At 40.6% G+C, this 12,192-nt stretch overlaps 1 protein-coding gene across 1 annotated transcript in view; it reads right to left on the reverse strand.

The window, feature by feature from the left end:
* The window catches only part of WASHC5 (WASH complex subunit 5), a 47,968-nt gene that overhangs the window by 25,619 nt on the left and 10,157 nt on the right, over window positions 1-12,192 (reverse strand). Inside the window, exons 8-13 of the mRNA XM_065895260.1 lie at window positions 11,655-11,826; window positions 7,106-7,233; window positions 5,884-6,013; window positions 1,844-1,956; window positions 163-329; window positions 10-85 (exon numbers count right to left, since the gene is read on the reverse strand). Of these exons, the coding sequence (XP_065751332.1) occupies window positions 10-85; window positions 163-329; window positions 1,844-1,956; window positions 5,884-6,013; window positions 7,106-7,233; window positions 11,655-11,826 (786 nt within the window). The remainder of the gene's footprint in view (window positions 1-9; window positions 86-162; window positions 330-1,843; window positions 1,957-5,883; window positions 6,014-7,105; window positions 7,234-11,654; window positions 11,827-12,192) is intronic.

Here is a 12,192-nt window from a genome sequence, read left to right on the forward strand (position 1 = left end):
TCTGCTTACCTTTAGGAATGTAGCTCTGAGTTTAGTGACCATGGATGGGTTTACCCTTATGCTCTCTTGCATGATAGATGTGAAACTGTAAAAAGAGATAAATGGTAAGGAAACATTCATAATGGCCTTCATTGAGGACAAATGCCAGGCTGTCCACATTACCTGTCAATTAACTGCCAAGCAAAAGAAAGGTCCCCAACGATCTGCATTGTGATCAGGACCTCCTCTTTAATGTTAATGGTTCGGATCATTTGGTGGAGAAACTTGCGAGTATCAGCAAGAAACTGACACACTTGCAGATTTGATTCCAACTGGTGAAATTCTTGAACCTGAGTTACATAAACACACTGGATTTTAAAATTCTGAATGGCCTGTATAGTGTTCACTTTTCCTTGAAAACACTTCCAATAAAGCGCACTACTTACTAAGAATGTCTTGGCAAAATTTTAATTTCAAATTATAATTTCAGAAATGTATAAGCCAAGTCAGAAAACAATGCATAATTTCTGAGATTAGAAAATGTTCCACAATTTCTTATCCTGTACATATATGACGTAATAAGCAAATACTCCCATTTTCCATTTCAGTATCAATAAACATGTATTGAGAAATCCTTCTAATTCTGAAAATTTGCAGGATTGTTAAAAAAACAAAATAAGTCATATCACAACCAAGGTGCTGGCACTTGCACATCTTTAAGTTCTTTTGATGGGCTCTTTAAAACAAAATAATGATTCCACAGCGTTTTGACATTTTAAGTACATAATTCAAGGGGCCTGGGCTATATGCCAAAAGAAATAATGCAAAAGAGAAAAAGTATCAGAGATTTACAAAGTTGCTTATAGTGGTACTATAGACTAGAAAATCCAAAAAACAACCAAAACAGAAATAGCACAAGTGAGCAATTGTTCTGGAATAGCTAGGGAAACTGGCATGCTAACAATGGAGCATTATACTGTGTTGCTATAATAGTGGCCATCCTAAAATCCTTGCAAAAGTAAGAAAGAGCCTATAAGAAAGTCTTGCAAGTGAAAAAAGTCTTAATGTACACTTATATCAATTGGAAAGGGTTCCAGATGAGGATGGATGATGTTTCATATAATCTATATATTTATTGTTCTGATGCTTTTGTTTATTTTCCTGGTTAAACATACAATTAAACTTTTAAGAGTGTGGAGGTATAGGAATTCCCTGGTGGTTAGGATTTGGCGCTTTTACTGCTGTGGCCTGGGTTCAATCCCAGGTCGGGGAACTGAGATCCCGCAAGCTACGTGGTGTGGTCAAAATTTAAAAAATAAAAAAAAGGATATTATAAAAAAAAAAGGATTGTGGAGGTATAATTCCTTTTTTTTTTGTACAATCATTTTTAAGTAGATAAAAGAAAACTTTTTTTCAGAAAAAATACATCACTTTAAAGCATATGATCGTTATACAACTATTCTCATTTTTGTGTATCCATCCCTTTCCAGGTTTTCTCCCCAAGGCACACACTTTTTACAAACCTAAAAGTAGCACATACAGTGCAATTTTGTTTTTGCTTTTACCTCCTTACCACAGTTTTCCCAATGTTTCTATACTGTCTTCATAATTTTTTTTCCAAGACTACATGTTCCTGCGAATTGAAGTATCATAATTTTTACTACCATTCTCTTTATTATTGTCATTTAATTATTTTCACAATTTTAGGGCACTGCACATAATATTACAGTGAACACATTAATTTATATTGCTTTTGCTTCTGATAAAATATTCTCTTAAATATATTTCCAGGAGCAGACTGCTGGGTAGGTCAAAAAGTATGATTCATGATCCGAGAACTGTCATTTGAAAAGACTTGCCTTACCTCTTCCAAAGCCTGTATTAGTTGCACAGTTTTTCTGCCCGCAGCAGTAGAATCATCATAATTTAAAGACAATATTTGTTTTGAGATCTCTCTGAACCAAGCTTGAAGATTTTCTATTAATACAGAAACAAGAAAAGACTACTGAAATCCCAGAATTCCTGCAGTGGTGGCTTTGAATTTAATTAAGTAATCCTCTACAAATCTAGCTCTTAGTCACAGAGCTTTTACTATGTACCTAACATTGATCTTAGGAATTTTCCAAACAACAACAACAAAAATGCCTCGGGCATGTGACCTAGTAGAAGAGATGAAACTTTCTATATAAATAGCTTAGTTTATAACACCTGGCAGAAAAGGGTTAAAGGCCCAAGTTTTGGGTGGGCCAAAAAGTGCCTTTGGTTTTTTAAGTAAAAATAAAAGACACATTTTTCATTTTCACCAAGAACTTTATTGAACAACCTAATCACACTTTTTGTTCCACTACTTTCTGCCAATTTTCAGGCAACTTCATAATTCCATCTTCCCAGAACTCTATGTTTTTGAGCAAAGAACTGTTCCAGGTGCCTTTTACAGTCTTCCAGGGAACTGAAATTTTTTCCATTAAGAGAATTTTGTAAAGACCGAAATAAAGGGAAATCCAAAGGTGCAATGCCAGGTGAATACGGCAGATGAATCAGAACTTCCCAGCCTAGCTGTAACCGTTTTTACCTGGTCATCAAAGAAACATATGGTCTTGACTTATCCTGATGGAAGATTATGCGCTTTCTGTTGACTAATTCTGGACGCTTTTCGTCGAGCGCCACTTTCAGTTAGTCTAATTGGGAGCAGTACTTGTTGGCATTAATCATTTGGTTTTCCAGAAGGAGCTCATAACAGAAGACTCCCTTCCAATCCCACCATATACACAACATCACCTTCTTTGGATGAAGACCGGCCTTTGGTGTGGTTGGTGGTGGTTCATTTCACTTGCCCCACGATCTCTTCCATTCCACATTATTATACAGTATCCACTTTTCATTGCCCATCACAATTTGTTTTAAAAACGGAACGTTTTCATTACACTTCAGTAGAGAACTGTATGTGGAAATATGGTCAAGAAAGGTTTTGTTGCTCCACTTACGTGGAACCCAAACATCAAAGCGATTCACATAACCAAGCTGGTGCAAATGACTTTCAACTTTTTTTTTTTTAATTGATTTATTTTTGGCTGCCTTGAGTCTTCGTTGCTGTGCGTGGGCTTTCTCTAGTTGCGGTGAGCGGGGGTTACTCTTCGTTGTGGTGCACAGGCTTCTCATTGCGGTGGCTTCTCTTGTTGTGGAGCACGGGCTCTAGGAGCATGGGCTTCAGTAGTTGTGGCACATGGGCTCAGCAGTTGTGGCTAGTGGGCTCTAGAGTGCAGGCTCAGCAGTTGTGGCGTGCGGGCTTAGCTGATCCGTGGCATGTGGGATCTTCCCGGACCAGGGCTGGAACCCATGTCCCCTGCATTGGCAGGTGGATTCTTAAGCACTGCGCCACCAGGGAAGCCCAGACTTTCAACTCTTGATTTGGATATTTTGAGTATGTCGGCTATCTCCCGTATGGTAAAACGTTGATTGTTCTCAATTATTGTTTCAATTTGATTGCTATTGAACCAACCGGTCTACCTGACTGCGGAGCATCATCCAGAGAGAAATCTCCAGCACGAAACTCTGCAAACCACTTTTGACATGTTCGATCAGCCACAGTACCTTCTCCATAACTGCACAAAACTTTTTGTGCGTTTCAGTTGTGTTTTATACCTTTCTTGAAACAATATGCCACAAATGTTGTTTTTCTTCCATCTTCAATATTAAAATGGCTATTCAAAAATTCACCAATTTGTATAAGTGTTTTTTTAAATGCATGCTGATGTGACAGGTGTCACATACAATCTAACAAAATTGTTTCGAATGAAGTTAAAGACAACTAAGTGCTACTAGAGCCACCTTACGGGAAAAACTGAACTGGCCTACTAGAGCCACCTTACGGGAAAAACTGAACTGGCCCACCCAATAAATGTTGTAAACTGATGTGTGCAAAGACAGTAGTGCAGGTAGGGAGGAGTCAGGAAGGAACTGAAGGATGTGACACAGAGTTAAGAGGATGGGTAGAGGTCTGGACAGGCAGAGGGAGGAAGAGGGAAAATCTGTCCCTAGATGAAGAGACAGACATGAGCAGAGGCTTTGGGGCAAAATGACAATGGCGCGTCTTGGAGGGCAAAGAGGGACCAACATGCAGGAGAGTGAAGTGTGAGTGGTGAGTTGTGGGGAGTCTGAATGGATTAAGTGGCGCCATTTGCACTCACAAACCAGCCAGGCATTTCTCAAGGCAGAGATGGGGAAGGCCGTTAACATGCTCTGAGGACCCTCAGTGAATCAGGCCAAGGTTTAAGCTTAGTCTCATTTAATTTTCACAAAAATCTATGGAGTAGGAATTAAAAGCCATTTCTCAGATGAGGAAGCTGATGCCCAGAGATATTACGAACCCTCTGCTGCGCCACACAGTTACTAAATGGAAGCGCCAGGACGTGCAAACCGTCAAAGGCTTCGCTCTTTTCACTTCACCAAGTTGATTCTGTAAAGGTTTTTTGTTTTATCAATGGAATGATTTCACTTTAATAAAAGCACTTAAGGGCTTATAATCTAAGTTATTTTAAGAATTGACATAAAGAACTAGCTATAATTTTTAAGACTTTTTCTAGGACCGAGGGACAGCTATGGAGTAGCTAAAAGAACATAGGAGGTAATGAGTGAGATACAGGCTCTGGACCTTTGTTACCCTCGGCAAGTGATTATAAAATAATAAAGATGTTTATCTCACAGGGTTGTAAGGATCAAATGAGAAATATCTGTGAAAGTACTTCCTAACTGAAATATGCTATAGAGCCAAAAAAGTATAAGATATTGTTTTGAATAAGCTTTGAAACATTGCTGGTATTTATAAGAACTTAAAAGAGACTAGAATACAGATTAATGTGTCTGATTAGACAACTAATCTGGTTAGATTGGTCCTGGTGATTCTTTGTTTTTTAGATACAATATGCTGACCTGCAAAACATGTTGCTAATTTATATCACACCACTAAAAACTGCTCTAGTTTTTCCAATAGGAATATTAATGAAATTTGGACATATTTTTTGACCAGCAACAAATAAATCAAATACAATAGTCATAAGCTTGTATTAACAATAGTGAAGCTTTTTAAAATAAAAATCTATATTATTCATCAATTCTACTGTATAATTAACTTTATCAGAAATAAATTTGACAGTTAAAACAAATATTAAGCATCAAAAAAAATAGTTTAATTTGTCACCTTAAAATTCAGAATGGTCTTTCAGGGGCAATTTGAAAGGATCCTATCTATAGGACAGGATCCTTCAAAAATCTGAAGTGATACCACAATTTTCCTATAGATAAAATTTCCTAAAAGAAGCAAGATTAAAATTGTTAAAGTAAAACTTGAGCTATGTTGTTTCAAAACGGTCTGCAGGTCCCCACTTGTGCCACTAGATGGCAGATGCGTCAGTGAAGAAGAACCAAATAGGACTGAACACAAGACTCTTAGATATCATTTATGTTAGCAGTCGGTAATATTCTTGGGTGAAGTATCCTGAGAAGATCATGAAAGTTATGCCCCCATCCCCATGCACATAAAGTTACACACTAATGACACACCAGTTTTGCATACTATGGTGGTAGGAGGAGGATATGACTCTATAAAATACTATTGTATTTACGAACCGGAGTACAAGAACCCATGATTTAGCCCAACCTCTTACTTCAAAGATAAGAAACGTGAAGTCCAGAGAGAATATGAGATTGACCAAGGGAGCACAGGCTAGAGACAATATGAGATTGACCAAGGGAGCACAGGCTAGAGCAGCCAAAACTAAACTTCTGATCTTCACTAGCAACATCCCAGCATACATTGAGGACACAGTAATGACTTTTTACTCTGCTGGTTTCTAATAATCTGTGTATACTTTTCAAACACACCAATAATTCCTCTTCAGCAATTACCATTTTTCTCCACTCTGGTTAGGGGTTTCACTCCTGAAAAGACATCAGCAAGCTCCGTCATCCGCTCTGAGCCCTCCTTCTTGTAATGCTCCCATTTCGCCTGCTTTTCCGAAAGCATTTGCTTGAACATCTGTTGAAGAGACAGAAGAGATTTACTGATTTAAGAGAAAATCCAGCTTAGGCAGTTTACTAAGAAAGCCTGAGCGAAACCCAATTTATTATAAAAATAGGTGCCTAACATCAGTCTGATGCCACCTCTTAAGCATTACTACTTTATACAAATTGGGGGGCAAAAGCTAGACCATCTCTAAGACAGTGGCTCTCAGACCAACTGAGGCAAGGTGAATGTTGGTTCTGAATTGGCATTAATGTCTAGGGCTAGTTCCTGAGGCCACCTGATCCAAACCCCCAAAGTTACTTTTACAGAACCTGGACATTCCCAGGCGTCTGTGATTTTTATTATGTCCATAGAGGCTTTTTTAGGAGTAAGACCAAGCCCAGAATTTCCTTGACTGAACTCAAATCCTCCAGGTCCTTAGGTCAACCTTGTTAAAATGCAAACTACCACCCTACTTAGGCCCTTTCCAACAGGTTCTCGTGGCTTTTAAGATGAAGAATAACACCCCGCAAGGCCCAGCGCAGGCTGCCCACCTGTCAACCTCACTTCCTACCACCTTTATCTTGCATTCTCTCCCCTGCAGCCAACTGGTCTCTCAGATCCTTGAACTGGCCAGGCTCTTCCCTACCCAAGAGGACTTAGACATAATCTGTCCTCTCGCTGGGATGTTCTTCATCATGCTCCCCCATCTTTGTCTTAGCTAACTAACAGGTTCCTTCCTCAGCTCCCTTCTGAAACTCTTGCTTGTCTTCTTAGGGAAGCTGTCAAAGCTAGGACAGGATCCTTTATTTTAGGTACCCAGAGACCTATGTTCCTCTCCTATAGAGCGTATACCTGCTTTTATTCATTTTCATTTGTGTAATTCTCTGATTACTGTCCGCATGCCTCATTAGACTGTAACTTCCACCATCTGGTGCATTTTTTCCTATCACTGTATCCCTAATGACTTGTTGTTTAATCCTGCCCTTTTCCTATAAGAATGATCTCAGACAGCTAGAATCTGTAGCCTGAATCAGAGACACAGCTATAAAATCCTAATCTTTAAAAAAATTTTTAAGCATAAAAAAACTAAGAATTTGGTGATTATTCATTCAATAGTTTTACCTCTTTGAGTATAAACTCAAATTGTGCAGTATCCAACAGCAATTGAAAGAGGATCTTGGGATTGTACCTAGAGTCTGTTAGAATCTGGTCCTTGATTTGACGAAGGCGTTTGTTGTTTGGGTCACAGGCTAGACATGAGAGAAAAGAGAAAAGAGTTTCCAATTTATTAAACGTGTAGAAAATATCTACAATAAATAAGATGAATTCTTAAATACTTTCATTTCCCTTTTAAGCATTTAAAAAGTAATAAGCAAAATATATATCAATAACAGGTAGTAAAATAAATTATATTACACCTATGCTATGGAGTATGCACAACTGAGCTGTTAAACATGACACTGAATCTGACATGGAATGTCACCGTGATGTATTGTTGAATGAAAACAGCAAACTGAGAACAGTGCTGCCCAATTTTTTAAGCGTTGTGTGGGTGGTTTATTATCGATTGTCCAATATGATGGGTCGAGCCTTCTGGCACCATTTCCTAAGTGCGTGGCCTCCTTGTGTCCTGTTTGAAGCTGCTTTTGTTTTAAGCATTGATCTCTGCCGTTCAACTACGGACAGGTGTGCAGAAAAGATTTAACACAGCAGGCCCAAGACTGCCGTCTTCAAAAAGGCTTGTTTGCAAGGCCGGCTCTTGGCTGGCATTAGGGAATGTGGATTTTGGAAGAGTTCCCACCATTTTGAGAACTGGTAAGAATGGCCCACCATGCTTTAACTCTTTGTACAATGTGGTTTATTATGAACACCTGCTTTCCTCTGGGAGTTTGGAATTTTGTTACCTGCCAGGTAGAGGCTGCCTTGATGAGCCCCCAATAAAATCCTGGGCACTGAGTTTCTAATGAGCTTCCCTGGTTGACAACATTTCACACATACTGCCACAACTCATTGCTAGGGGAATTAAATGCATCCTGTGTGACTCCATCAGGAGAGAACTCTTAAAAGCTTGTGCCTGGTTTCCTCTGGACTTCACCTCAGGCACCTTTTCCCTCTGCTGATTTTGCTTTCTATCTTTTTCCTGTTACAAATCATCGCCATAAATACTATTATATGCCGAGTCTAGTAAAGCATTGAACCTGGGGTGGTCTTGGGGACCACTGATACAACAGGGAAGCAGGGTTACCCACACAAAGATGTGGCACCTCCAAACAGGAAGAACCAGACCTGAGACCATTCTGCTCTTTGTAAAGGCATGACTGGCACTCAGAGCTTTCTGGATTATCCACCACCTAGACCCCTCTCAGCCAGAGAGCTTATGGCTACTAGGCCAAATTCACAAAATTAGGCAGTGATGACCCAGGGGTAAGACACTAGATGTCTTGATTCCCTGGTCAGCCTCTCAGTTGCCAAGCTAAATCATTTCAAATAAAATAAACATTATGTTAAAAAAGTATATAGGATAAAAAATACTGATATTTGCTGAAATTGGTTTACGGGGTCAATTATTTATGTAAGAAAGAAAAATAAAATAGGATAAGGTAAAATGTTTACAAGTAAAAGCTACTTAGATTGCAAATAAAGTCAAAATAAAAACTTTAAGACAATAAACATTGTCAGAAAGTTCACAGCTGATAAGGTACAAGGACCCTGTTAGTTGCTCTAATATCACCCGTGCTTATTCCTGCTTTCCAAGCCCTCCTATCAGCATCTTAGGAGGTCTGGCATGTACAGAACGACCACGCTTTCCGAGCACGTCAGTGGTGTTTTTGGTGCTTCAGTCACAGTGAAGCCCGAGCAAGGCTATTTTACATATTGATTTCCAAGTTACTCCATCGGAAGGAGACTCATGACAACCTGGAGGAGGGCTCAGTTTTCACGGGAAACTGCAGAGTTCTGATTTACCATGCATTCTCCAGAACTCCCTAGGAAGAAATATATTGGCACTGATGACATGGATCACACAGAGACAATTTTTCAGCTTCATGTTTGCCTAACGTAAAAAAAAAAAAACAGAAAAAAACAAACAAACTTGGAAGGAGTTCCACTTGTCTTTATATTAACTCTAATTCAACAAGAAATCTTCTGATACTAATTTGCTTTCACTGTTGCACAGGAGACATCACTGTGCATTAACAATTAGCTGCAGAGAGTTAACAGGAGGGAATACGAGAAATCTGCACCTTCCTTTCTGCACGCCACGGCCAAAACACCATGAAAGCTAAATAAGCAGTTACCCTCCCCACATATGACTCACAGCCAGATAGGCAAATCATTTGATTCTTGTAAACTCTGAACTTGTGCGATCAGGTCAGACAATTGCCAGCTCAGAAGTGGAAACAGATGTGGCCGAAAAGCAGAGAACCTGGCAAGCCGAGGCTGTCCCTGGCAGGGGCACAAATCCAGGAGACCGCTGGCTTCCAGAACACAGGCACGGCTGTCAGGCACAGTTGTCCAGAAGACAAAGAGGAGGCTGAGTCACTAGAAACCCACAGTTGCCTTTATGACAGGATAAAGAGAGGGCTCGAGTTGTTTATATGCTTCAGAATGTAAGACTTTTGGTAAAGAAGATTACAAGCTGAGTCAACGTAGTAAAATCCTCAAATTAGGACTGGATTTCATGTTAAACATAAACTCGACTAATTAAAGACTGGTCCACTAGATGATTCGGCCCTGTATTCATGCTGAGAGTAAACTGTAAATTGGAGAGAGATCTAGGCCAAGAATCGAAATGATGAAAAAAACAAAACTGGAAAGCAGCATTTGTGGGAAAGATTTAAGAAGCTGGAGATTTCTGGTGTGAAGAGGGAAGGCTGAAGAGAAATTCCACGTTTTCAAAGAGATGAAGGATGAGGAAGTCCACCTGCTGTTCTCACTGCTGACCACTCACAGGATGTGGAGACAGGCGGCAGCTAGAGGAAGTGTCAAGGGCATCTTGCCTGGCCGGTTTGGGAGATGGGGCCACTGTGTTACCGAGGTATGCTGCAGGATTATCTGGCGTGTGGACAGTTTTTCTTTGAGAGACACAGTCTTACTTGAAAGAACAAGGAGGTGTTGAAAGTGGGACCAGGGTAGGTGCTCAAGAAAAGTTAGCTGAGTGAAAAACAAAAAGCAGAGGCTTGGCTTTCCAGAGCTGCTAAATGACACCACTCTTAGGGGAAGGAGCGTGCAGCTCTGGAGGAGGGAACTCTTTAGTAATTAATATTGACCGAGCATTTACTAAGTATGAGGACTGCGTCAGCTCCGAATAAGCTCAGGTATTAGTCCAACCTACTTAATTTTGTACTATTAAACCAGGGGTTTTAAACTCATGGGTTTAGGGAATTCCCTGGTGGTCCAGTGGTTAGGACTCTGCAATTTCACTGCCACAGGCCCGGGTTCAGTCCCTGGTTGGGGAACTAAGATTCTGAAAGCCGTGCGGCAGAAAAGCTCCTGAGCCTGATGGCTAATAGGGTCTCTAAGAGGATCACGACCCAGGAAAGATTAAGACCCCATCTACCGTAATTAAGCACCCGGGTCTAGCCAGTTCCTCAGCAAAGTGGAGCCACGCTTCTCTGTCCTTCTAACATCATACTTTTCTTCCATCATTTCCCCAGACTAGAATTTCTTCTGCTTTTTACTATAAAATCCTATCAAGGGCTAGTCAGTTCCTGTCTCCTCTGTGGAGCCTTGTTAGACCACCTCTGCCCTTCTACCCCAAGCAATGTTTCTCTTCTGCTCTGGGCTCCGGACTCAAATCCTACCAACTATTTTACACATCTGGCTGTTAGGTGCTGCCCTGGCCCTTGTATTAGTTTCCTATTGCAGCTGTAACAAATTACCATAAACTCAGTGGCCTAAAAATGACACAAATTTATTCTCTCACAGTTCCAGAGGTGAGAAATCGGAATGGGTTTCACTAGGCTAAAATCAAGGTAGCAGCAGGGCTGTGTTCTTTTTTGGAGGCTCCAGGGGAAAACAGTTTTTTTGTCTTTTCCAGCATCTAGAAGCTGCCTGTACTCCTTTGCTTGTGGCCCTTTCCATCTTTAAAGCCAGCAATGGTCTACTGAGTCTTTTTCATGATGCCATCTGTCTAGTTCTGACTCTTCTGCTTCCAGAAGAGTCCAGTTTAAGGATATCCCAGTTTAAGGACACTTGTAATTATGCTGGGTCCACTGGGATAATCTCCTTTCTTTAAGGTCAGCTAATTAGCAACATGAATTCCATCTGCAACTTGAATCCCCCTTTGCCATGTAATATAACATGCCCACAGGTTCCAGGGACTAGGCCATGGACATCTTTGGGAGGGTGGGGTGGGAAGCCATTATTCTGCCTACTACAGATCTGCAGCTATACTTTTTCATATGTAGACATCTGATCTCCTCAGTCTGACCAGTGACAAGTTCCTCAAACTTGGGAGGTAAATTTCCTCATATTCTCAAGCACCTAACAGGACCTGACACAGGGGCTGTTCAGGTTGGCCACTGCTTTATCCAAATTGACACAAAAATGACTAACTTAGAAAAGCAGCGTGATTCTCATTGAAGGGCTAAACCACTTTGCATCACGCAGATCTGGGTTCGGACGCCTATATATGGATGAATGCAGATGGTCACACCTTTTCGTGTGTTACCTGAGTCTGCGGTATGAAGCATCAGCCATCGAATGGTGACATTGCAGTCTCTCAGGCAGTTCAGAAGCCTCGGGATGTTATCCAGAACCAGATCCTCCCTCAAACAACCTTCTTTCAGGAACTGCTGCGCTTGTGCATGCGCCCTTTCGCTGACAGTAGCGTATCTGCTTGCCTGTGAAAAGAAAAAAAGACCTGAATTACATTTCAGAGAAAGAGAGAATCACTTATCTTGAAAGTGAATCACACTCAAAAGAATCCCTCGACAAATAGTAACATTTCCATATGAGACAAACAGCACACGGACTGTAGTTGATAAGGCTCAAAGGCAAGTGGCTTATTGGATATTTTTGAAAAGAGCACTGGACTTAGAATTGAGAGACTAACATCTAGAAATATTGGTGTGACTTTGGATTTAACCTCTGAGTACTGGTCTCTTCAAACGTAAACTGGAGAACTGGAGTCGCTGGCTCCTGGTGTCGCTTCTATTCGTAACTTGGATGGAAAGAGACACAAAGGCAGAAGCTAAATTGACCATTCT

The sequence above is a fragment of the Phocoena phocoena genome, chromosome 17, assembly GCF_963924675.1.
Source record: "Phocoena phocoena chromosome 17, mPhoPho1.1, whole genome shotgun sequence".
Classification (NCBI taxonomy): Eukaryota; Metazoa; Chordata; class Mammalia; order Artiodactyla; family Phocoenidae; genus Phocoena; species Phocoena phocoena.